This window comes from Brassica napus, chromosome A8, assembly GCF_020379485.1.
Source record: "Brassica napus cultivar Da-Ae chromosome A8, Da-Ae, whole genome shotgun sequence".
Lineage (NCBI taxonomy): Eukaryota > Viridiplantae > Streptophyta > Magnoliopsida > Brassicales > Brassicaceae > Brassica > Brassica napus.
Genome location: NC_063441.1, coordinates 14,984,330 through 15,010,644, shown reverse-complemented (window position 1 = coordinate 15,010,644; position 26,315 = coordinate 14,984,330). Strand labels below are relative to the sequence as shown.

The 26,315-nt window shown below is 36.7% G+C and overlaps 4 protein-coding genes and 1 long non-coding RNA gene across 5 annotated transcripts; 1 reads left to right on the top strand and 4 right to left on the bottom strand.

Moving 5' to 3' along the window:
* Nucleotides 1–3,659: 3,659 nt before the first annotated feature.
* On the bottom strand, nt 3,660–4,082 carry LOC106370545 (acid phosphatase 1). Its single transcript, XM_048737497.1, has 2 exons — nt 3,952–4,082; nt 3,660–3,837 (listed from the first exon to the last, which is right to left on the bottom strand). Exons 1-2 carry the CDS (start codon nt 4,080–4,082, stop codon nt 3,660–3,662), a joined length of 309 nt encoding a protein of 102 aa, XP_048593454.1.
* Nucleotides 4,083–9,441: 5,359 nt separating this feature from the next.
* LOC125576946 (stem 28 kDa glycoprotein-like) lies at nt 9,442–9,923 on the bottom strand. Its single transcript, XM_048737496.1, has 2 exons — nt 9,560–9,923; nt 9,442–9,449 (listed from the first exon to the last, which is right to left on the bottom strand). The coding sequence occupies exons 1-2, from the start codon at nt 9,921–9,923 to the stop codon at nt 9,442–9,444; spliced, it is 372 nt and encodes a 123-aa protein (XP_048593453.1).
* A 1,385-nt stretch (nt 9,924–11,308) lies between these two features.
* On the bottom strand, nt 11,309–13,178 carry LOC106372086 (acid phosphatase 1-like). Its single transcript, XM_048737703.1, has 3 exons — nt 12,669–13,178; nt 11,946–12,155; nt 11,309–11,619 (listed from the first exon to the last, which is right to left on the bottom strand). The coding sequence occupies exons 1-3, from the start codon at nt 13,070–13,072 to the stop codon at nt 11,442–11,444; spliced, it is 792 nt and encodes a 263-aa protein (XP_048593660.1). The 5' UTR covers nt 13,073–13,178; the 3' UTR covers nt 11,309–11,441.
* A 1,979-nt stretch (nt 13,179–15,157) lies between these two features.
* Nucleotides 15,158–18,167, bottom strand: LOC106372091. The gene is made up of 3 exons (XR_001274687.3): nt 17,908–18,167; nt 17,691–17,793; nt 15,158–17,591 (listed from the first exon to the last, which is right to left on the bottom strand). It is a non-coding gene; the product is annotated as an uncharacterized LOC106372091 (long non-coding RNA).
* A 6,748-nt stretch (nt 18,168–24,915) lies between these two features.
* On the top strand, nt 24,916–26,100 carry LOC106372089 (profilin-like). Its single transcript, XM_013812218.3, has 3 exons — nt 24,916–25,214; nt 25,654–25,791; nt 25,876–26,100. Exons 1-3 carry the CDS (start codon nt 25,083–25,085, stop codon nt 26,008–26,010), a joined length of 405 nt encoding a protein of 134 aa, XP_013667672.2. The 5' UTR covers nt 24,916–25,082; the 3' UTR covers nt 26,011–26,100.
* The last annotated feature ends 215 nt before the right edge of the window (nt 26,101–26,315 follow it).

Here is a 26,315-nt window from a genome sequence, read left to right as displayed (position 1 = left end):
ATTATAATTATCTATTTTAATATAATTAACATGTCGAATCAAACAATCCGCTAATACTTAAGAGAATTTTGAATATCTGAATATCTAAATATTCAAAATTCTCCAAAACAAAACCAGTCGCAAACATAGGTTTTTTTGGGACAGTACAGATCACGGATACTACAATTTTTTGGATATCCTCTATGTGCCCATGCCTAAATTTCAAATATGTATGCTCACACACTTAATTATATAGTTATACACTGATGTATATGTGTGTAATATTTAGAAACAACTTTGATTGGTCTAGGGATCATCATCAATGGGGAATCAACAAGAAGCAGAATGGTTGAAGTACTCAACATTTTGGCCAGCCCCTGACTCTTCTGGCAACCAAGATCATCATGGGTAACTGTGCCATTTTCCAATCTGATGATCATGACCCACATCACAACAAGCTTTTACCATCAATACCTACCATGATGGTCATCATCTTCATCATCATTAACATCATAACATCTCCATGAAAAATGGTATATCTCTCGATCTTGGACCAACCAAGTTATATATGCATGATTTTGACACGGTGAAGGTTTTTCCAAGCAGCACCAAAAATCAAGTGTTTATGTTATATACATTCAAAAGGATTTTGATATAGAAGAATTTTAAAGAAGGACAACGTAAAAAGAAAAAAAAAAAGGAGCATGAGAGAAAAAGCTATATATTATATTCCAAAGAGAAAAATAAGAAAAAGGGAAAAAAGCAAGGGAACTACATTAAAACATCAGTAGTGCCATATAAAATTATATAAGTTTGTTCAATATATGTTTATATTTAAATTGATTTCCTCTGTCATATTAATTTATTCGTATGTTTTTTATTAATTTTGTTAATTAGGATGATACTTATAAGTTATTGGTTTTTGGTTTAACATATATGTTGGTAAATAATATTAACACTTGTTACTAGGAGTGGCCGTTCGGGTCAGATATTTTGGATTTTTGTTATAGAGGTGTAGAACTCGTTGGAGTATTTATGTACTTCGGATCGGATTCGGGTATTTTTAGTTTGAATTCAGTTATTTCGGATCGGATTCGGATATTTAGATTTTGAAAGAAAAAAATTAAAATTTCATTTTTCAAGTTTCTTGTATTTAAAAATATAAATTTCACTTAACTGATTTTTTATTTTTTAATAGATTAAATGATTAATAGATTTGGATATAACATTTTAAAACTAAAAATACACTAATTTGGTTATTGTTTTTAAATTTCGGATGTAACTTTTGTTAATTCTTGAAACAAAAAGATTTGACATGCATTTTAAGTGAGTAATTATATATATATATATTATATAAACTTAAAATATGTGTAGTATCCATATAAATATTTTAAATAAAATAAGAGATATAAACTAGAAATATAAGGTTTATTAATACATATGTTCGGTTATCTTCGGATATCTATTCGGGTTCGGATATTACACATTCGCGTTCGGATATCCAATCTCTCCTAATTCAACACCCGTTCGAATATTTTGCTACTTCGGTTCAGATTTCGGTTTGAGTTTTTCGGATCAGGTTCAAATACGAATTCGGGTATCGGGTAAAATGACCACCCCTATTTATTACTACTTTTCCCATGTACTTATATTTACTTTTCTCTTCGTTGTAATAGTACGACTTTGGAACTGTCGAAAAGGATAAAACTTATTCCACCGATTACAAAATGAACACAAAACCAAAACGGCATAAAATAGAGTTATTTATCAAAAAAATATTTAATAAATTATTTTGCTCATCTGATTAGTAAAACCAAATACCAAAGTTCAGATTAGTTTTAACATTAAACTAGGTTAAGATCCGCGCCTTGCGCGGAATAAACGTTATATATATAAATTATTTTATATATTATTATTATGAAATAAATAAATATATATTGAATAATTAAAAATTCATTATCTACTATTTATATAATTAAATTGGTGCGAACATATAAATAAATTTTATAAATCAAAAAAATATTTTTTCTATTTGATATGATATATAATTAAATTTAAATGATAGTAACATATATATGGTCTATTTTAATATTAATATTTATAAGATGATGCTTTTTGCTCATATTTGTTTTATGATTTGTATCTATTATAGAAAAAAATCTAAATTAGTGATAACAAAATTTTCACTGTGGGATTAATGGTTTAAGTAATTTATAATATTATAAAAAATTAAGTTGTCAATATTTTTTCAAATTTTTTTATCAAAAAAATGTTCAAAGTAAATTTCAAAATTAAGATATTTTTATATTTTTATATGGCATATAGTTTAATTAAAAATGATACATATATTTATATATCTTTTCTTTTTGATACTTATTAAATGAGACTTTCAACTTATATTATTTTTAATTATTTGTATCATGTCATAACAAAAATTTTAAATCATAGATCACAAAATTTGAATGTGAAACTTTTAACAGTTTTAGTAATTTATACTCGTTTTTAAAAATTCAAAATATAATATATAAATAATTTTTTAAATTTTTATTATATAGTTACTATGATTGTTTAATTTATTTTAATAGCTTAAAATTAAACAAATATAATTATAATACACATTTATTTTTATCAAATCTTTATTATTCAAAATCATTAATTGTCATATATACTTTAGTCATATTAGGCAATTCCGTAATCTTATTTAAGGAAATAATGAAACACATTTAATAATGTATTTATTGTGGTTTAATAAAAACATTATTATATATTTAAATGGACCAACTTATTTCTCTAAGGATTCTAAGAATCATTCTAGTGATGACATGTGGATACAAAAAAATATTGCAATGCTTCTCAAATAATATATAGGGGATTGCCATTAAATCATCCACCCAATGAAAAACTAAAGAAAAATTTCGAGACCGACGCACATATTAATTCCTGGATCATGTACACCACCGGATCTTCTTTCGGTTTAATATATCCCATGATAGAAACTCAAATGGCTAATCAGTAATCACTAGACTATAACTTACTAAAATATGTATATTTTATAAGCATGTACTATACATATAAACGCCTATGATTATAAAGTAAGGAAGTGAAACTTGGCTAGACATTGAAGGAGTAGAGGATGGTTTGTTCCATGGTAGTGATGTTATTAGTGTGAAGACTAGAGATACGAAGATCCTCCAAAACAGCAAAAGTCTTACTCAGATGGCGTCTCCTTACCACTCGATTATAAGGTCCCAGACAGATCTCAAATGCATCCTTGTCAAGAACCTCTCAGACCTCAACATACTTCATCTCAATAGTCAGATTCTACGGCAAGAGTCGAGATTCAAGGAAAGTAACAGTCATTACACTTCTACATGAATGTGTTATCATGTTCGTTTGAACATTAATGCTCTTTTTGAACATTAATGCTTACATTTTTCTAAGGAATCATGTTTGTTTTCATATCACTGCCTACGGATTGCTTCGTTTATCGCGACAACTTGCGATTAATTGTAAGTGGTACAAAAATTTAAATTTAACAATATAAGTTAATGATTTACGGTCGCGCGATAGCAAAACAAATCAAAATTTACCATTAGTTGCAGCAACATGTTAAACCGGTCCCATGTGATTAGTAGTCACACATGAGCTGGTTACTTAATACATAGATCAGAGATTGTCCATCAAGGAATGTAATACATCGGGTTTGGGACTTTAAAAGAACGGTCAGCCACGGCAAAGCCTAGAAGATCACTCCACTGATCACCGGTGTTGCCATGGATTTTAAAGCCTTGGTCGATCAATTTCGACCGCTGCTCCGATTTGTAATTCGTAGCTGACTTCCCTTGATCATCTGGACCTCTGCAATTTACCCAACAAACTTACTTATATACCAGTTTAGATGGTTAAATGGGTTAATACCGGTTTGGATGTCCTCATCGTATCAAAGAACAGAGCATTTTGGTATGGACTTACCTCAAGATAAGCCTTTCCCAACCAGAATAACCAACATCTCGTAGATTTGTCTCCGTGACATTCCTTTGGTCCTCGTCCCGACCAGTTAGCAGAACAATAGTGAAACCAAGTTTCTTGAGAGCATTGTACATTCTCTGTTGGGATTGTGGAATCCCGTGTCCAATTCTATTTTATTTTATTAGTACGATATTATCTACTTTGGACCTAATTGGTAAGCCCGCATGGATTTACTTTTGGTTTCCATCCCAAAAGGCCTCGTACTATTAGAGTTGGACATCTCTTTATATATTAGACACTCTTTGTCTAATTCTCCAATGTGGGACTTAGTTTGTTATCTCACATTCTCCCCCTCAAACTAATGATCACATTCATCTCGTGTCCCACAACTGACTTCCAGGATCTTCTGACTTAATCTCTGCCACACACCTCACATTCCTAACTCATAGGATACCATTCATCTCTCGAAGGGTACCTTGTACCACCCACTCATTGAAGCTTTTGGAGTCAAACGGTTCCGACCTAGATACACTAGAGAAAAAAAAAAAAAAAAGTCAACGAAACTTAACGGTACGCTAGGTCAAACGATGCAATTAAGACAGAACCGGATCTAAATCTAAGCGGAGACCGTACTAAACACACTAACAGCATCAGAGTTCGGTAATTAAGTTCTTTATGATTGAACAATCATCAGGACCGTTGATCTTAAGTTCAGTTAAATCTAACGGCTAATAATAGAGAGAACATACCCGTAACCATGATTCTTGTAGTAGCCGATATTCGTGAGTAACGTCTCATCGATGTCAAAGATCCACACGTCCTTGCCGTCGCCGTGTTAAACTATATAATCTAATCTCTCCTTGATACATTTACATAAGTTAGTTATCTATGTTATTACACAAAGAGTTGTAACTCTTCAAGTTGTGTCCTTTAGTATATAGAGTTGTGTCTCTTATACTTATATTGATTCGATCTCTATATAAAGATCAATCATCTGTTGTAAACATTATAACCGAATCTCAATAATACAAAAGTATTTTCAGAAAAGTTTATAAGCCTGAAACGTCTATCTTATTCTTTCTCTCGAACTCGTGTGTAACACACTGTGATCGTTGTGTAACACAAGCGGTTGGTAAAAGATTAACATGGTATCAGAGCTTTACGTTTGAGAGGACAAAGGAAAAAGCACTAGTAAGAGAAACACTTGACGTGGAGAAAAGGAGGCTAGAGGATTTTGTCATACGATTTCGGAATCATTCGAAACGATGAAGAATCAAGTAATCCCCATATTTGATGGAGAGAAGTACGACTTCTGGAGCATCAAGATGACAACCATTCTCAAGACCAGGAAGTTATGGTCTGTGGTTGAAGAAGGCGTAGCAGCCCCACCAGCACAAGTGGATGAAACCCCTGAAACAGCAAGGGCAAGATCGCTTAGAGAAGAAGCGATGATGAACGATACATTGGCTTTGCAAATCTTGCAAACTGCTGTATCGGATCATATATTCTCACGGATTGCAGCAGCATCAACATCCAAAGAGGCGTGGGATGCATTGAAGGAGGAGTATGAAGGCTCTCCTCAAGTTCGTTTGATTAAACTTCAAACATTGCGAAGGGAGTATGAGAATCTGAAGATGTATGAGAATGAAGACATTAAGGTCTTCACAGATAAGATAGTTGAATTGGCAAATCAATTAACTTATCATGGTGAACAGAAGTCAGATGTTCAACTCATACAGAAGATACTCATCTCTCTCCCAGCCAAGTTCGATAGCATAGTCAGTGTGTTGGAGCAAACAAGCGATTTGACTTCAACAAAGATGACAGAGTTGATCGGGATCTTGAAGGCTCATGAAGCAAGGCTGGCTGCAAGAGAAGAAAGCACCAGTGAAGGAGCATTCGATGCTCGTGTTAAACACAAAAATTCTGGTGTTACACAAGACAACTCAAAGCGCCAAGGAGGCAAGAAGTGGTGCGGTTTCTGCAAGAGAAACAACCACAATGAGAGCGAGTGTTGGAGGAAACAGAAGAAGGAAGATCCAAAGAAGGATCACAGAAGTAACAAGGAGTGTTACAATTGTGGCAAGTTAGGCCACTTTGCAAATCAGTGCTACTCAAAGAAGAAAGAGAAGGCACATGTGAGTCTCGAAGAAGATTCAAATGAAGATCACATGTTGTTCAGTGCGAGCGAAGCAGCAACAACAGTGATGGAAGATGTCTGGTTAGTAGACAGTGGAGCAACTAATCATATGACAAAGGAGGAGAGTTACTTCTCAAAGCTTGATAGGAGTATCAAGGTTCCAATAAAGATTGGAAATGGAAGCACAGTCATGACAGCCGGTAAAGGAGACATTACCGTCATGACTAAAGGTGGCAAGAAGACCATCAGAAATGTATTCTTGGTTCCGGGTTTGGCAAAAAATTTGTTGAGTGTTCCACAAATTGTTTCAAGCGGATACCGGGTGAGTTTCCAAGAGAAGAGATGCATCATAGATGATGCAAAAGGAAGGAGGATAATGGATATCCCAATGACTCACAAAAGCTATCGAATCAGGATGAGTTCGGCTCAGGTAGAAGAGGCCTTGAGCGCTAGTGAGCAAGGAAAGATGGAGACATGGCACAAGAGACTTGGTCATGTAGGCGACAAAAGGTTGCAACAAATGCAAGACAAAGACTTGGTAAAGGGATTACCAAAGTTTAAAGTCAAGAAGGAAGCATGTGAGGCGTGTAGACTTGGAAAGCAATCACGCAAAAGCTTCCCAAAGGAATCTCAAACTAAGACAAGAGAGAAGCTTGAGATTGTACATACGGATGTATGTGGGCCGATGCAGCACCAGTCTGTTGATGGAAGCCGATACTTTTTGCTATTCTTGGATGATCATACTCACATGTGTTGGGTATACTTCATGAAGCAAAAGTCAGAGACATTCTCACTGTTCAAGAAGTTCAAAGCAATGGTGGAGAAGCAGTCGGATTGTACCATCAAGACACTGAGATCAGATGGAGGTGGTGAGTTCACTTCACGAGAATTCAACCGGTTCTGTGAAGAAGAAGGAATCAATAAGCAAGTCACCTTGCCTTATTCACCACAACAAAATGGTGCAGCGGAACGCATGAATAGGACCTTGGTGGAGATGGCTAGATCTATGTTGGCAGAACAAGACTTACCGCTCAAGTTATGGGCAGAAGCGGTATACACTGCCTCATATCTTCAAAACCGTCTGCCATCAAAGGCAATAGAAGAAGATGTCACTCCTATAGAGAAGTGGTGTGGACACAAGCCAGATGTGTCACACATGAGAATGTTTGGTAGCATATGCTACATACATATCCCAGATCAAAAGAGGAGGAAGCTAGACGTTAAGGCAAAACGTGGAGTCTTTGTTGGATATAGCAACCAATCCAAAGGCTATAGAGTTCTCATTTTGGAGAATGAGAAGATTGAAGTATCAAGAGATGTCGAGTTTGAAGAAGGAAAGAAGTGGGATTGGAAAAGGCAAGAAGAAGTGAGGAAGACATTGGAGTTGTCTATGGAAGACTCTCACTCGCCTGAAGAACAAACCGAAGGTGCATCCAGTCCTGAGGAACAAACCGAAGGTGCATCCAGTCCTGAGGAACAATTTGGAGGTACTTTCAGTCCTGTTCTCTTTCAAAATGATGATCATGATACTAGTAGTGGAGATGAAGAAACTTCTGAGGCACCAAGGAAGTTCAAGTCCATGGTTGATATCATGGAAAGGGCACCGAGAGTAGAGCTTGATGAAGCGGCTCAAGCTATAGAAGCTTGTCTTCATGCAAATGAAGAACCATACACTTATGATGAAGCGTGTGGTACCAAGGAATGGAGAGAAGCAATGAATGAGGAGATAGCCATGATTGAGAAGAACAAGACGTGGGAACTAGTGGACAAGCCAAAGAAGAAGAATGTGATAAGTGTGAAGTGGATCTACAAGATCAAGACCGATGCAAACGGCAATCACATCAAGCACAAGGCGCGGCTAGTTGCAAGAGGGTTCTCTCAAGAGTATGGTGTTGACTACCTTGAGACGTTTGCTCCTGTCTCAAGACATGATACAATACGAGCCATACTTGCCTATGCGGCTCAGATGAAGTGGCAATTGTATCAGATGGATGTGAAGTCAGCCTTTCTCAATGGCGACCTCAAGGAAGAAGTGTATGTCACACAACCGCCTGGGTATGTGACACACGGGAAGGAACACAAGGTGTTAAGGCTACACAAAGCTTTATATGGTTTAAAGCAAGCCCCAAGGGCATGGTATGGAAGGATAGATTCATACTTTCTTCAAAACGGTTTTGAGAGGAGTATGAATGATGCGGCCTTATACATCAAGAAGCAAGGAGGAGATGTGTTGATCGTGAGTCTATATGTGGATGATATAATCATCACAGGAAGCAACATTCAGAGCATCAACACATTCAAGGAGAACATGAAGAAAGAATTCGAGATGGTGGATCTTGGATTGTTGAACTACTTTCTTGGAATGGAAGTAATTCAAGACAATGGAGGCATATTTCTTTCACAAGAAAAATATGCAAACAAACTTGTAGACAAGTTTGGGATGCGAGACAGCAAGAGTGTAAGCAACCCACTTACACCACAAGGAAAAGGAGTTGAGGATGACAAGGAGTATGGAGATCCGACTAAGTATAGAAGCATCATTGGAGGGCTTTTGTACTTGTGTGCATCAAGACCTGATGTGATGTATGCAAGCGCCTATCTCTCAAGATACATGTCATCACCTCGCATGAAGCACTACCAAGAAGCCAAGAGGGTGTTAAGATATGTCAAAGGAACATCAAACTTTGGAGTGTACTTCACAAGCGTGAAAGAACCAAGACTTCTAGGCTACACGGACAGCGATTGGGGTGGTTCTAAGGAAGACAAGAAAAGCACTTCAGGTTATGTGTTTACTCTTGGATCAGCCATGTTTTGTTGGCAGTCAAGCAAGCAACAAACAGTGGCGCAATCAACGGCTGAGGCAGAGTACATAGCCGTGTGTGCAGCAGCAAATCAAGCAGTGTGGTTACAAAGACTATTTGAAGACTTTGGTCAGAAGTTTGAAGGAGGCATTCCGATCTTATGTGACAACAAATCAGCAATAGCAATTGGGAAGAATCCGGTGCAACACAGAAGGACGAAGCACATAGAGATCAAGTACCATTTCGTGAGGGAAGCTGAGCAAAAGGGAATCATTGAACTGAAGTATTGCAAAGGGGATGATCAACTCGCAGACATTCTCACAAAGGCATTGGGTGGTTCAAGATTTGAAGATCTAAGGAAGCAGCTTGGAGTCAAGTCGAGATATGATTAAGGAGGAGTGTTAAACTATATAATCTAATCTCTCCTTGATACATTTACATAAGTTAGTTATCTATGTTATTACACAAAGAGTTGTAACTCTTCAAGTTGTGTCCTTTAGTATATAGAGTTGTGTCTCTTATACTTATATTGATTCGATCTCTATATAAAGATCAATCATCTGTTGTAAACATTATAACCGAATCTCAATAATACAAAAGTATTTTCAGAAAAGTTTATAAGCCTGAAACGTCTATCTTATTCTTTCTCTCGAACTCGTGTGTAACACACTGTGATCGTTGTGTAACACAAGCGGTTGGTAAAAGATTAACACGCCGGAGATCTTAACCGTTTTGGCGAAGGCCAGCGCATAATCGACGATGACATCGTAATCGGAACCGTACTGATCTCCGTTGAGATAACGGGCGACGGAGTCAACGCACGACGATGGAAGCACATCCCATGTTCCGGCGTTGTTGGTCTCAACGGCCAATCTCCAGCTCTCGCAGTAGGTGTCTGCGGCGGCGGAGCGAGATCCGTCGCTTCGTGGTAGCTTGATGATGGAGGTGCGAATAGAGGTTGCGGGGTTTATTAGAAGGGCGAGTAGAGGGAGGACGAAGAAGGACACGGAGAGGGCACGAGGAGGAGAAGCCATTGGCGAGATATTAGAGGAAGATGCTTCTCTTATTGGTTATGCTTAAGAACTATAATCATCTTTGCTAAAGCATACTAAACTTAGGCTGTAACTGGATCAACAAAATTTGGAATTGGAATATGTGGAATGGGTCATTCCGTTTGATTCCAAAATAAAACCACCAGTTACATGGAACTAAAAAACAATCACATTCCAATAATTCCTATGGGATAAATGGAAACAAAAGGAACGTAGTAGTAAATCATTCAGAAGAAAAAAGTTACGTGAATGGAGTGGAATGGAACAAAATCAGATAATAATTATTTATTTGCAGTCACATGTTAGATTTGTTAAGATTTTAAATTGAAAATTCTCATAGAGTATTATTTGTTACAATCTTAAACTAAAATATATCAAACATATTTTCTTATTTAAAAACTCCGTAGTGATCAAACTTGCAAAACTGTACGCATCCCAGCGCTAGATTTCACTAATAAAAATGTTAGTATCAAACTAAAGTTTAAATAAATATTTTTGCTTCCTTTTTATCATTGTTTATTAAATTTAATGAGCCTTTATTTTACTGTACGCATTGTTTTTAAAAACAATACCGACTGTAAAATACATTTAATTAGTATAATGAGAATATGTAGTAATTTAATTAAAGCTATAGTTAATGTCATTCCATTCCTTTCCTTTAAAATGTTACCATTTATGTTACAAAAATGGTTTCCTGCAGTTACTCATTCTAATTTATGTAATTCCATAACTGCTGCCATTCCAACATTGACGTTCCATTTTTTCTAGTTCCTTTCATTCAGAGCATTCATAAAATCTATTTCCAGTTACAGCCTTAAAAAAAGACTTAAGTAAGTTGTATAATTATTAAATTAGCTTATTCCAGATCATGCATTACTCATCTTTTGTACCTACTCTAATTATTCAAACATCTTAATATTTTATTTTTGAGCCATATTAATTTCTTTTATATTCATCCACACTGAAAGAATTGTTACAAAATAGAAATAAAAGAAACATAAAATGATTTTTGTTATCCTTTGCAAATAATGAGAAAATTAGATATATTGAAATGGGGTTCAAAGACTAAAAAAGCAGTTATATTGCCACATTGGTCTTCTTTGAAAAGAGAGAATCTCACAAAAAAATTTATTAGTATTAATTTTAGTTTAAATACAACTTTTAGTAAAATTTATTAAAGTTTTTTTAAGAAAAAATCACTCAAATTTGTATTTAAGCTTTTCAAAATTTAAAAATTATCTATTAAAAATTAATAGAATTATATATTTATATTTGAAAAATTAAAGTTTGTGACGAGAGATTCACTCGCAAAAAGTCAGGGGCTACCAGTAATTTCGTTATTTTGTTTACTCTTAAGTAAGAAAGCATTGAAACAAAAATCTTACTAGAAAAGGAACATGGTACATATTATTAGACTGGTTGTTTTCGGACCAATCACGAAGACTTTCGTAACTTCTTATTAAAACATAAATTATTAAAAGCTCCTGCAAGAGCCGATGATCAAGCAATGTAGTACATTGGATTTGGGACTTTGAAAGAACGATCGGCCACAGAAAACCCTTGAAGGTCACTCCATTGATCGCCAGTATTTCCATGGAGTCTGTAGCCTTCCTTAACCATTCTTGATCGCTGCTCTGATTTGTACTGTGCAGCAGCCTTCCCTTGATCTTGGTGACCCCTACATTAATCACATTAACCCAGAAAAAAGAAGAAGAAACCTTAGTATTGTGATATCACTAGTAACCCAAATAATTTTTTCTTTTTGTTTTAACATGTTGATTAGTAGTAACATATTACCATCAACATATTGACCACCAATTTTTTTTTTTTTTTTTGAAACACGACCACCAAATTTTAAATCAATAATCAAAGATAAAACAACTTTTATCACCAAAGTTTTAATCAATAGTCAAAGATAGTGGTTTAGGGTTTGAAAGTTACAGAACTAGATGAGTCCTAGAGGTTTAAACCAAAGATAAGAGATACAAGTTTGGTATAGCTTACCTCAACAGGAGATACTCCCAACCGGAATAACCGGCGTCCAGGAGATTTTGCTCGGTAACACTCCTTTGAACCTCGTCCCGGCCAGTTAGCAGAATGAGAGCGAAACCAAGCTTCTTGAGACGGTTGAACAGTTTCAAACTCGCAGCAAACCCTGGGGCTGTACCTTGTAGCACCCACTCGTTGAAAGCAAGCGAGTTGTAAGGCTCAGACCTAAATCGACAAGAAAAATCATTCAAACAAACTGCTTGCTACGACAGAAAAACCAACAATTAAAATAGCACCAAAAATCTTAAAGATGGAACCAGATCTATCTAGATGTGTATATATTGACAAGGAAAGAAAAAGCAAAAAATTGCATAGATACTGGTAGCCTGGAAACTCAGTCCATAGCCTACTCAAAATAATGCAGTTTCTGATATTTTGGGGACCTTAAACAATTTACTAAGAAATATAGAGAATTTTTCTTTTTACAATTTAGATATCTATTATTTTGTTCAAACAATTTCAATATCTATGCTCATATATATTAACTTGAAAAAAATTTGGGATCCAAAAACTAATGTCTCAATTGACTATGTCAGTGACCAATTCTGCCAATAATCTTCTAACCACTGGAACAAGCCACTAGACACCACACCACACTTTTTTAGTTATAACCGTTGATATAAAACGCAGTTTAGACAACAAAATCCAATAGCTAAAATCTACAAAGAGCATCATTACCCGTAACCATGAGCCTTGTAATACTCGAGGTTCGAGAGGAGCGTCTCATCTATGTCAAAGACCCAAGCGTCCTTGCCGTCTCCCTTTAGCGTGATCGTTTTAGCGTAGGCGTAGGCGTAACCAGCGACTACACTGTAGTCCTTGTCGAACTGGCCTTTGTCGTAATAAGTTTCAAGAGAGCTGACACACTGGGAGGGAACCACCTTCCACTTTCCGGCATTGTCGGTCTCGACGGCCAATCTCCAGCTTGCGCAGTAGGACTCAAGAGAGGAAGAGACGGATTCGTCGACGGAGGTGGGGAGCTTGATGAAGGATGAGACGCGAGAGGAGATGGCCGTATTGATTAAGACGGAAAATAGAAGGAAGGTGAAGAAAGAAATAGAACTGCTACGAGGAAAAGCCATTGGAAAGGCTTTTTTCCCCCGAGTTATTGTGTGTTTGCAGATGAAAATAGAAGATGGTTGGCCACGAATTTAAAGGGAATGCAATGTAACCTCGTTGTATTAAACCACGTGATGTTCGTTGAGGACGTCGCGTCGGTCCCCATATGCATTATTTTGAACACGTCGCGTTGCCACAATAACACTGGCTAGAGTAAATATTGTAATGTCTTGGGTAAAAAAGACGTTTTCGAAAGTATATTATACTATAATTGATGAAAACTTAATGTAGTCGTTAATATGTACTATATTGTACATATTCTATCTCTGCGTCACTCAATTTAATGTTATTTTCTTTCTGACAACGTAACTACTCTAATTTTTTAATATCTTCCTTGACCACGTCGCATGTTGCTAGAGTTAGTGCTCTTAACCAGCTTTATGGTGGTATGGTGGTTAATTGCTTTAGAGTCTGAAGAAGTATATTTGTAAAAAGAAAATTGGGTTGAACGTACTTGAGAACAATTGAGCTGAGTGTGAGCCACTCTGTGTCTCGGCTTTGGTCCAAACTTTTTAATATAATGGGTTGATAATGCGAAGGGAATTTCTCATTGATCGGATCAGTCGGAACTAAATTCAGCTTACCGATGTACTTAAAGAAAACAAGAAAACAGATTCGTTGCAATGAACTGAGCTTACCGTATCCAGTGCCGTGCGAAGAGTTTTAGAGGCCTAGGGTAAATTTTAAAAATAAATTTATTTATAAAATTTTCTAATATGATATATTATTTTCACCAAATACACAAGTCTAATACTGTAAAAGAATAAATTTATAACGTAAATATGTTATATTATGTCATATAGAAAAAAATACATGAATTCAAAAAATGAGTTAATTAATTTTCGTAGAAATATTTTTTCTTAAATAAGTCTTAATCACAAATTATTTTAAATTTTAGAGTCTTAAAAACAGTCATATTAATCGGGGGCCTGAGGCTAGTGTCTTTTTTAATACACTGTAGGCACGCCTCTGACCATATCTACTTTTGATTTTTTTTGTGTGTAATTCATGAACATGTGTTTTTACTAAATTGCTCAACTTCCTTTGTTAGATAAAATTTTATTTAGATAATTATTACATTATATAAAATGCTAATTTTACTTAGTATTTTAGCAATGTAGATGCTCGTATATATTCCGTTGAAATATTGAAATCCAACTCCCCCCACCCTCTTCCACCACTTTATTAAGTTGATAGGCGAGGGAAATTACATAACTCCTACAAATCAGTTATGCTTAAAGCTTTATGTTGGTTATGGAGAGAAGTGAATTCAAGTCTTACAAATAATATCTAATATATAATAAGATATCCTAATATGATTAGTACAAAACCTTTTGGAAAGGAACTCAAAAGTATATTGGGAAAATTGTTTTTATAGAGCAAAAAATGATAATTATGTCCCTTTAGACTAATCTTGTATACTTTATGTTCTATTAGGCTAATTATTTTTAAAATGACAATAATGTCCTTAAAATTGTAATTTTTAAATATAATAAATAATGAATTCGTTTTTTTGTATTATTTTTTAAATCGATTTTTTTTTTTAAATATGAAAGTAAATATTCACAAATATTTTGTTTCCATATTTTTAGGAACTGATTTCTTATCCGTAGAATACATCTAATCTGTAGAAATCGGTTTCTACAGGTTTTTAGAATAATAGTAATGTGTAGATTTTGATTTCTACATATTTTAGATTTACAGTAAATCTGTAGAAGCGGTTTCTACGTGTTTTAGATTTATACTAATGTGTATATTTTGATTTTTAAAGATTTTAGCTCGGTAGGTTAAGCGCGGAATGTGTATTCTAAATATTTTTAGAATAGTATTATTTACGTAGATCACATATTCTAAACATTGTAGATTCAATGAAAAAAGTGGATTTCGTTTTCTACTTCGTAGAATGTCATTTCTACTTTAATTAGAACATAATCTGAAATTTATGATTTAAACATTTTTAGAACTGAAAAAAATACCAATAAGTTGATATAGATATTTTATCAATAATTATCATTTTTCCAAAAAAAAATTGTTTGTAAAACTATTTATTAAATTTATTTTCAAAAATATTAAAGGGTATTATAGACAAAACTTGCACAAAATATATATTAGTCTAAAAGGACATAGTTATCATTTTTTTGCTCTAAAAAAATAATTTTCCCAAGTATATTTATGCGGACTTGCTTTTTAAGTATAAATTGGATAAAGTTGTACTAATCAAATAATAAAAAGTTGGACATAGACTGCAAAAATCACCATAATTGGTACCATAGCGGGATGACGAAAATCTGCAAAAATACCAAAATACCTCCAAATAGGAATGAAACCATTATGTGGCAGAAATCAAGTTAAAAGTTTCTCGAAGTTTAGTTGTGAGGGGACCATCTTCAAAGTAACTCAAAGTAACTTTACGATTAAAGGTACAAGATGGTGCCAAAATGATTTGTTGAAGGAAAGGACACAAGATGAGTGTGGTCCTTGGCTTGAACGGGAGAATAAGAGATATCAATCCAAGCCATACATTAGAAGTAAATTCATGCTTTTTTAAACTTAAACTGGACAATATCATATTAGTCGGACAATAATAAAGAGTTGGAAATGGGCCGCATATATCCCAGCAGTTATGAGATTACTTACATGCTCTGTTCTTAAATTTTGATGAATGGAGAAAGAATAGTGCTACTTTGTAGGATACAGACAAGTATATATAAATGTCTGGTCTACATGTAGTCATGTGACTCATGTCTTATGTGTACGCATGGTTACGAATTGAAGCACGTTTTTCCCACATCTTAACTTGGATTGGTGGCACATATAAATCCAACCATTGATCTGCATTTATACTTGTTCATATGTGAGAATCGTAATATGAATCATAAATATATTTAGCTCTTATTAATTTAACATAGAAATGTTCACGAGAGAGTATGTGTGGGTGAAAGATATAGAGATTATTTGCCTTCCAATCGCTCAACTCGTCAAAACATTAGTCAGGGTTTGTAAGAAAAGGTATCAACCCAAATTATTTCCAAAACGGCCGTTAAACCAAGATAGTTTTGCTAAAAGAATTTTAAGTTACCATAATTCATGAAATAATTATTGTTTTCTTATATGTATTTTTAATCAAACTTAAGCTAAAAAGATAAACTACATACATAAAAAAATTAGATGGATGGCCTAAACCATATGGCAATTTTTGTTGTTGTGACTTCTTGTTGTTGTTAGACCATAAACTCATAGATCCCGAGGATTCCATATATCATTCGGTCTTGGACTTCAAACAACTGATTTCTGGTATTTGTTGTGATAATCCTTTTTAACATATTTATGATTAATAATTTTGTCGATTATTTGACGTAGTTCATAAAGTTCGTATTATCGTATACAATTAGTTGCTTTAGTGGTCTGCATGTCTCATCCAATTAAAAGAACACAACACATCTTCCTATCCTATTCTTATCAGTTTAAAGAACACACCACTTCTTCTTCTGGTCAGCATTTCATTTATCCTGTTCCTATCCAATTAGAAGAACACATCACCTCTTCTTATTTATCTTATAATTCCTTCGTTTAAATTTATTAGAAAAGTTTTTTTTTGGGCAAAAGAACTAGACGTAAATTAAAAAACGAATAAGTTATTGATTAAACAACCAAAATATAAAACTAGTATAGAATACAAATATAGCAAATAGGTAAAGTGAAAGAAAAAATCTCTAAAACATTTTGTATTAAAATAGGACGTATACCATCAATACTATATTAAAATAGAAGGAGTATATATATCACCCAATCAAGATATTTAAAAAGTATTTTCTCTAACATTATTTAGTAGATTTTAGAAATATGTATGATATTTTGCTGTATTGGTTATAGAAATTAATTATTTTGATCTTCTTCACATGATAGTTTTCAAATATGTGTCCTAGAAACAGTTTCTTTCTATGTTTCTCTAATCAACATAAACGCTATATCCCATTTTTCAATATCAAAACATTTGTAACAATCAAATAATCATTGTGTTAACATAATCCTCTAATTTTTTCACACGTCATGGCAAAAATGTTCATCTATATATAAAACATTTCAACTAATCATTTTCAGATAATATATGCTCGTTTGTTTTTATAATAATATATACTTAGAACTCTTCCTTTGTTGCTAAAGTATGTATATTTAAATTTATTGGTAGCTCTTTCAGTGTCTTTATAGCTTTTTTGGCTTTGCCAAGTGCAGATGGAAACGGATATATAGAAGAACATGTACGTACTGTGCGCTTGAAGCTTAGCAGGCCATGCAGTATTCAAGAATGCCAACCATTTTGTTTTGTGAAGTACGGGGGGATGGCCTTTGTCTCACAAATAAGTTATTTGAAATAACAAGCCTAGCAAGCCACGCAGTAGTATCTTCTACAAACCTGAACAACTGAAGCTCCAGAAGCAAACTTCTTCTCAAACTTTTTAGATGTGTCATTGAGTTGTATCCCTGATAAACAAACATGTTTAACGCATTAAACAACAATGTACATCCCTTTTAAAAAAGTATATTAGAAGATTTAATGAAGTAATCTCAAGCTCCCTTTACCTATATGAAATGAAATGTTTCGCCAAACAGTCGCTGCGATTACAATTCCCGGTAAGAAATCGGCATGCTACTCTAAACTCCGTCATTCATTATGTATGGATATCTACAGAGTTTGAAAATAAGAGTAGATGAATATGTCTTGTTTGCAATCAAAATCTCGTTCTTATGATTAGTTAAAACTGACTCATATCGAAATCACAGAGGATAATAGAGTCACCTCATCCTCACGGCTCACGCATTCGCTTTCACTAACACAGAGGATAATATATGACATATCCTACTTGATTGGAATTTCAGTGATTAATTTCGTGACACAAGCACAACACAAGAGTTTGGTCGGAACAAGAATGATTTGTAAGCGCGTGGCGTTTGGTCGGAACAAGAATGATTCGGAACAAGAGTTTGGGCTTGGCGTTTGTAGATCTGTGGATATCTCAGGCTTCTCTGCTCCTCTTTGTGTTCTCTGGCGGTCTCCAGAGGAAGCGCGTGGTGAGTTCTAGGGTTGGTTATTAAATGATAAGAACATCATTTGTATAGTTCAGATATCATAAGATATTGTACCTAGTATATTCTCCTAGAATCGTGGTGATCCCTGAGATCTCTCACCAGTTTGTAGTATATATTAGGATTTTTAACACGAAAACCCCTTAAGTAAGTTTCATTAGGGTAAAACCCCCTCAATTATGTATGTAACGTTAAAACCCCTCAAGTCGTGTTTTTTAATGTATTAGCTCCTCCGTCTACAGTGACCGTTAACTGTTGAGTATTGGTCGTTAAGTCCAACGCTGCGTTTCACAGATTCAAAAAAAAACATCACGGTGTTTCCTTTATTCTTTTTCTTCTGAGACCAAATATCCCCCAATCTTCTTCTTCTTCTTCTTTTTCGTCTTCTTCATCTGATCAGTTCCTTTGGATCTCCAATCTTCTTTATTTATTCTTCGTTTAGGTTAGTTATTAGGATAGCTCTGTGTTATGATTTCTGATCTTTTGTTTGAATTTCGAAGGGATTTTGTATTTCTGATTTTATATTATGGTTGTTTTTGCTATGAAAACTTTTATACCACTACGCCACATTGTTTTTGCTAAGAAAACTTTTATACTACTACGCCACAAGGAATTTTTGGTTTTATATTATAATGTGGAGCGATTTCAAGTGAAGACCATCTGTTTATGTTGGTGCTCAGTGCTCACGTCATTTGAAGAGATACATATTGTTGGTGATTTAAAGATAGAAAACACACAAACATGATAACATCAAAATAAAGATTGTTTTACTAAGACTTGAAACCAGTTTACATGAAATTCCATAATAGCGATGGTTTTACGAAGACCTGAAAATTTTCTAAATAATATGGCTCAAGTAAAACCTTAACCCCCAGCATGTATCTCAGAAACCACAAAGTTTTGAGGTCTGTAGAAAGATTTCTATCATTGTCAAGACTCGTTATCTCCAATTTACGTCATTCTTCTTCTTCAATGGCGCTGAAGCTTCATCAACAGATCATATCAGACCTTGTCAAGAATTCTAATGGCGGACTAGTAATCTTCAGTCCTCTCTCTCGCTAAGGTAGTGTTCTTCATCTCCAAAATTAGGGTTAGATGAATTGGGGATTTTTATTTTCTAGATATGATGATGAAGAACATGAAAAGACACATCGTGCCATTGTAATGTCGTTTTTCAGCATGTTGTTTTTCTTAAAAACAGTACGCAGTACTTTAACTAAACGTCAGTGTAGACGGAGGGGCTTATACCCTAATATACTTAACTTGAGGGGTTTTTATATTAGATACATAATTGAGGGGTTTTTACCCAAATGAAACTTACTTAAGGGGTTTTAATGTTAAAAATCCTATATATTATCATATCAATACAACAGAACACTTCAAGGGGAAATACCTTTACTTACATGGTATCAGAGGGTTTCAGATCCTAAAACCTATCTACGCTTTCTCTATTCTTCTCCTTCTTTCTCACTTTCACTCACTTCTCTTCTTTCTCTCGCTTCTTTTTTCATCAATGGCGGCTCCACTACCACCGCTTGAACGTGCTTACGGCATCACCAACATCAAAAACAACATCCCCATCCTCTTGGATATCGATGATGGCAACTATGACGCATGGCGAGAGCTGTTCTTAACCCACTGTCAAAGCTTCGACGTCGCTGGACATCTCGATGGAACACTCTTACCAGACAACGACGACGACCAGCCTTGGAGAAAACGTGACGGCTTGGTCAAACTTTGGCTTTACGGAACTCTCACAAAGGATCTCTTCAAAAGCACATTCAAGGCGGGAGGGACTTCTCGAGAAGTTTGGATCAGACTGGAGAACTTCTTCCGCAACAACAAAGAAGCTCGTGCAATCCAACTTGACCACAAGCTTCGTAATCAGGAAATTGGTGACCTCTCAATCCATGCATACTGTCAAGAACTGAAAACCACAGCCGATCTTTTGGCTAATCATGATGCGCCCGTATCCGAGAGAACCCTGGTCACATATTTGTTGAACGGTCTTAATGGAAAGTATGATAATATTATCAATGTCATTATGCACAGACAACCCTTTCCAACCTTCGAGGAGGCACGTTCAATGTTGATTCTCGAGGAGGATCGTTTAGGCAAAGGAAAGAAAACAACCGCTAGCAACGACGAGTCTTCTTCCTCGACAAAAGTTCTTGCTGTAACTGCCTCCACACCAAATCAACAGACCTCTTCTCACGGTAATCAACAACAACGACAGTTCTCGAACAGAGGGCGAGGCCGAAACCGAGGCAGAGGGAGACACAACAACAACGGTCAAAGGTCACAGTTTCAACAATGGAACACACCGTCCTGGAACAACGGCTTTCCGATGTGGACTCAGCAGCAATTCAATCCTTGGATGCAGCTCCCTCCACAATCTTACCCTCAACAAGGTCTCCTCGGACCGCGACCACAACAACAAAACCACAACAACAACAACAATGGAGGTAACCAGAGGTTCGAGCCAACAACAGATTTTGCCACGGCCTTTAACACCATGACTCTGATCGACCCGACAGACAGTCAGTGGTACATGGACTCTGGTGCGACAGCTCACCTAAGTAACAGCGCAGGTAATCTTAAGTCTGTTTTTAAAAATAGCATCGGAAAAACTGTGACAATGGCAAATGGTGGTAAGGTTCCGATCAACTCCACCGGATCATTCTCCTTTCAAACACACTATAGACCTCTTTCTCTAAATTCTGTTTTGGTCACCCCATCAATCATCAAAAACTTGATTTCTGTTCGTCGCTTTACTAAAGATAACTCTTGTTCTGTGGAATTTGACCCTTTCGGTTTTTCTGTGAAGGATCTTCAAACACAGAAGACTCTTCTCCGCAGTGATAGCACAGGAGATCTATATCCATTTCATTCCTCCACAAATAAAGCGACGCAACATCCATCTGCTTTTCTTACTGCTTCTTCAGATGTGTGGCATCGTAGACTGGCTCACCCCAGCAACCAGACTTTAAATTCTTTGCTTTCAAATTCTGTTTTACCTTGCAATAAACGAGATTTATTTCATTTGTGTTCAGCCTGTCAGTTTGCAAAACATACAAAGCTTCCCTTCTCTCTTTCGAATTCGACTGTCTCTAAACCTTTTGAAATAATTCACTCAGATCTATGGACATCGCCAATCCAGAGCTTAAGTGGGATCAAGTACTACGTTCTCTTTCTCGATCAGTACTCTCACTTCCTCTGGGTCTATCCCATGCGGTATAAACATGAAACATTCTCAAAATTTCTCCATTTCTCAAACTATGTTAAAACTCAGTTTGAAACAAATATCAAGTCATTGCAGTGTGACAATGGAGGTGAGTTTAACAACTCAAGCTTTCATGATTTTTGCGCAAATAATGGGATGACTTTCAGGTTCTCCTGCTCCCACACATCGCAGCAGAACGGGAAGTCAGAGAGAATGATTCGTACAATAAACAATGCTGTGCGCTCTCTTCTCTTTCAGGCTCAGCTCCCTTCCTCCTTCTGGGTAGAGGCTCTTCATACCGCAGTCCATATTCTAAACATTCTACCAACCAAAACTCTACAAAACAGAACTCCTTTTTCGGTACTCTTCAAAAAGCCTGTCTCTTATTCTCATTTAAAAACTTTTGGATGTTTGTGCTATCCAAACATTAATCATTCTAATCTTCCAAAGCTTTCTCCCCGCTCTTCTAAATGCATTTTTCTTGGCTATCCTAAGAATCATCGTGGCTATAGATGCTTCGACCTGTCTTCTAAGAAGATCATCATATCACGCAACGTGACATTTGATGAGGGATGTTTCCCATATGAGACAGCACCAAAACGTGATGACTCTCAATACCACTTCTTAGAAACAGATGACGAGCTTTCACCTTTGTTCAGGTCACTTCTCGAAGCTCCGGCAGCAACTCCTTCTCCTCCCGTTGCTGCCAATCCTCCTCTTGAGGAGCCAACTCCTCCAACCCAAGTGGCGAGTGAGGCACCACGGCACTCCATGTCTACACGTTCAAAGCATGGAATCTCAAAGCCCAAACACATTTTCTCACTTCACACGGAGGCTATCTCACCTCTACCAAAAAGCTACATTCAGGCTCTCACTGATCCAAATTGGAACCCATCTATGACAGTAGAGTACGATGCTATTGTTAAAAGCGAGACTTTTGATCTTGTGCCTCGGCCTGCTAACACTAATATTGTGCGTTCTATGTGGTTACACAAACACAAGTATGATGCAGAGGGAAGATTCAAAAAACACAAATCCAGGCTTGTTGCAAATGGCAAATCTCAAGAGCAAGGCATCGACTTCGACGAGACTTTCAGCCCTGTCGTGCGACCAGCCACAATCAGAACAGTCTTGCACGTTGCCCTCGTGAATGGATGGCAAGTCAATCAACTCGACGTCCAAAACGCCTTCCTCCACGGTACCTTGGACGAAGATGTTTACATGTTCCAGCCACCGGGGTTCGTTGATCCCACCAAGCCGAATCATGTGTGCAAACTGAAACGCTCAATCTACGGCCTTAAACAAGCCCCAAGAGCTTGGAACGCAAGATTTGTGAAGTTTATAACTAACAATGGTTTTATTCAAAGCAAATCAGATACAAGTTTGTTTGTATACAGGAAACAGGGACTGGTCGCGTATCTCATCCTATACGTCGACGACATAATCGTCACAGCATCGACAGAAAAGCTAAAAGACACAATCATACAAGTTCTGAAAGCAGAATTCCCAATGTCCGACTGTGGTCGCATCAGCTCCTACCTCGGCATCTCTGTCAAATTCAACAACAAAGGTCTTTTCTTGAATCAGTCCCACTACGCAGAAGATATCATCAACAGAGCTGGTATGTCCGCTTGTAAACCCTGCACTACTCCAGTGGATATGAAGTCAAAACTTGACGCAGACGACGGCAAGAAAGTGTCCAATCCTACGGAGTATAGAAGTCTCGCCGGTGCCCTTCAATACTTAACTTTTACGCGCCCCGACATCACCTATGCGGTACAACAACTCTGTCTCTTTATGCATGATCCTCGAGACAGCCACCTAAACGCAATGAAGAGGGTTATCAGATACTTGCAAGGCACGCAACATATGGGATTACAGCTACTGAAGAACCAGAAAATGTCGATGACGGCTTACACGGACGCAGACTGGGCAGGCTGTCCGGGAACAAGAAGATCGACCAGTGGCTTCTGCATATACTTGGGAGATAACCTTATTTCTTGGTCTGCCAAACGACAACCAACAGTATCAAGATCCAGCGCAGAGGCTGAGTATAAAGGTGTCGCCAACGCTGTTGCCGAGTCATGTTATCTCCGCAACCTTCTACTGGAAATGGGAACGCCACTTTCACAAGCAACTCTCGTCTACTGTGACAATGTAAGTGCCGTATATCTGTCTACGAACCCAGTGCAACATCAGCGCACAAAACACATAGAGATTGACATCCATTTCGTTCGGGAAAAAGTTCAAATGGGTCAAGTCCGGGTTCATCACGTCCCCGCAGCTCTACAATACGCAGACATCTTCACCAAAGGCTTGCCTTCGACGCTATTTACAAGCTTCCGCTCCAGTCTTGGTGTGACAGATCCCACGCTGCAACTGCGGGAGGGTATTAAATGATAAGAACATCATTTGTATAGTTCAGATATCATAAGATATTGTACCTAGTATATTCTCCTAGAATCGTGGTGATCCCTGAGATCTCTCACCAGTTTGTAGTATATATTATCATATCAATACAACAGAACACTTCAAGGGGAAATACCTTTACTTACAGGTCGTCGTCCTTCCCTTCCGGTTATCTCCTGTGGCGGCGTGTGGTGGTGATGTATCCCCTGTTTGTCGAGATCCTCTCGGCGCGTGTGGTTCTTGCATTTCCCCATAGTTGGAGTAGGTTCCATGGTGTGGCGCTCCTTGTCACCGGCTCTGTCCTTTCGTCACCTCCTCGTGGTTGCGCTTCGGTGAAAGCGGATTGGTTCTGTGGAGAGTGGAAAGGTGCTAGCTTTGCAATCGATTTTTCTTCTTGCTAGTTCGAAGGTCACTTCTCCGGAGGAGGTGTGCCCGACCTGTCTCATTGCTCTATATGGGCGGTAGGTTAAAAGGGTGTATACGGTCCCGGGTCTGGGGAATGGAGGCAGCAATCTCCGGTCTCTAGTCCTGAACTACGGCATCGCCGGTTGTGGACTCCTTCTCGTGCTGCCGGTGGTGTGATGTTGGATAGGCTTGCGGATGCGAGACGCTTGATTCTTTGTGAAGGTGTTGATGAGAGAGTTTCTTGAAAGCTGTAGGACCCGGTGCTTCAAGGTATGAGGGCGCCTTTCTCTCCGGCTCGCGGCAACTAAGAGCTAGTTCCGCTCATGTCTTTGCATAGGTCTGTCACTGCAACGTTAATGTCGGTCCCTCTTTGGACCCATCTTCTTTTATTTAAGTTTCACTGCTTTAGGTGCTATGTTTAGTTTGGTTATTGTATTTCTGCTACTTAGTTTCGAAAATTGAAAAACCCTGGTATAATAATCTTAACATTTTACCAAAAAAAAAAAAAAAGAATGATTTGTAATGAGTTGACCAGAATAAAAATATTGTAATTGATTACTACGAGTAAAAGCAATTTATTGCTTGGAAATTCCGTTGGTGATCGTTATAAATAGGGATGGAAATAATGATGGAGCTATAACAAAGGCGAGATGTGAGCAAACACTAATTGAAATTATATTTTTGTATAATTAAGACATACGGCTGAGAATTCGTCTACGCGATCAAACGGTTGAAAATCATTCTTGGTGTATTCTTTATTGCTCCCCTATTTATCTGAAGGACGAAGAAGTCCTCACGCTGAACATAACATATCATAACGCAGAAAGAAAACGTTAGGAGAGAAGAAGAAGATGTCGTGGCAAACTTACGTCGATGAACATTTGATGTGTGATGTCGGAGATGGTCAGGGCCATCACCTAGCCGCAGCCGCAATCTTCGGTCATGACGGTAGTGTTTGGGCTCAGAGCGCCAACTTCCCTCAGGTAATTTCATTGTGAATGAAGATTCCCTTTTGATCTTTGTTTGGTTTGTAATATATGGTTACATTCGATCGATCTCTAGATCTTGTTGGTATAATCGTTATTCTTGAGTGTTATGTTATTGTATAAACAATGAAGGAGGATTTCATGAGAAGGTCCTTTTATTAAAAAGATGTTTCCGCTTTGATACTAAACCAAGCATTTATTGTTGTCATGGACATTTATATTTTATATGTATTCCAGTTTCACATGATACAAAGCGTTCTTTTGATTTATATATTTCAAACAAAGATGACTGTTCTTTCTTTTTTTGTTAGAAAAACGATAACCCTAAATGTTATGTACTTTCTTCTTCTTCTTTTTTTTTGTTTTTGAACATTAAAATGTTATTTACTTTCTTTGTAATATTCCTTATTCTCTTTATGATGTCATTGATAATTAGTTCAAGGGACAAGAGTTCGCCAATGTAATGAAAGATTTTGATGAACCGGGCCACTTAGCACCCACAGGGTTATTCCTCGCAGGAGCCAAGTATATGGTGATCCAAGGCGAGCCTGGCGCTGTAATCCGTGGCAAGAAGGTAGTGTACCCCATGTTGTTCAAATGTGTATATGTGCATGAATGATCAAAGAACATTATATATTTTGTTGGTTTGACTCGGTAGGGAGCAGGAGGCATAACCATAAAGAAAACAGGACAGTCATGCGTGTTTGGGATCTACGAAGAGCCTGTGACACCAGGACAGTGCAACATGGTCGTCGAGAGGTTGGGTGATTACCTCATCGAACAGGATCTCTAGATCCTCATATCCTCAAAACCTATTAGAATGTTCCTCCTTCCACATTTTTTATTTATAAACTTATATTTGGTATTGGGTTTGTGAAGCCTGGTTTTTTTGAGAAAATTTGTGTTTTCCTCTTTTTGTTTTCTTTGGTTTGCTTCATGTTTTGTCAACCATGTTTAATTAATTTGACAGTTTTGGTTATTTTCTCTTGTTTCTTTTTCTTTTGATGAATTGTTCCTTTCTGTCTTTTACATCAATGTTAAAACAATATAACATATATGAAGAATATAATATGTCTTACGATAATTAAATATAACTAA

Coding starts and splice junctions, on each gene's coding strand:
- LOC106370545 (XM_048737497.1), bottom strand. CDS start 4,082: ATGTACAATGCTCTCAAGAAACTTGGTTTCACTATTGTTCTGCTAACT. Junction 3,838..3,951: donor TGGGAAAGGCTTATCTTGAG/GTAAGTCCATAC, acceptor GGTAAATTGCAG/AGGTCCAGATGATCAAGGGA.
- LOC125576946 (XM_048737496.1), bottom strand. CDS start 9,923: ATGGCTTCTCCTCCTCGTGCCCTCTCCGTGTCCTTCTTCGTCCTCCCT.
- LOC106372086 (XM_048737703.1), bottom strand. CDS start 13,072: ATGGCTTTTCCTCGTAGCAGTTCTATTTCTTTCTTCACCTTCCTTCTA. Junction 12,156..12,668: donor TACAAGGCTCATGGTTACGG/GTAATGATGCTC, acceptor TTGTCGATTTAG/GTCTGAGCCTTACAACTCGC. Junction 11,620..11,945: donor TGGGAGTATCTCCTGTTGAG/GTAAGCTATACC, acceptor TGATTAATGTAG/GGGTCACCAAGATCAAGGGA.
- LOC106372089 (XM_013812218.3), top strand. CDS start 25,083: ATGTCGTGGCAAACTTACGTCGATGAACATTTGATGTGTGATGTCGGA. Junction 25,215..25,653: donor AGAGCGCCAACTTCCCTCAG/GTAATTTCATTG, acceptor ATTGATAATTAG/TTCAAGGGACAAGAGTTCGC. Junction 25,792..25,875: donor CTGTAATCCGTGGCAAGAAG/GTAGTGTACCCC, acceptor TTGACTCGGTAG/GGAGCAGGAGGCATAACCAT.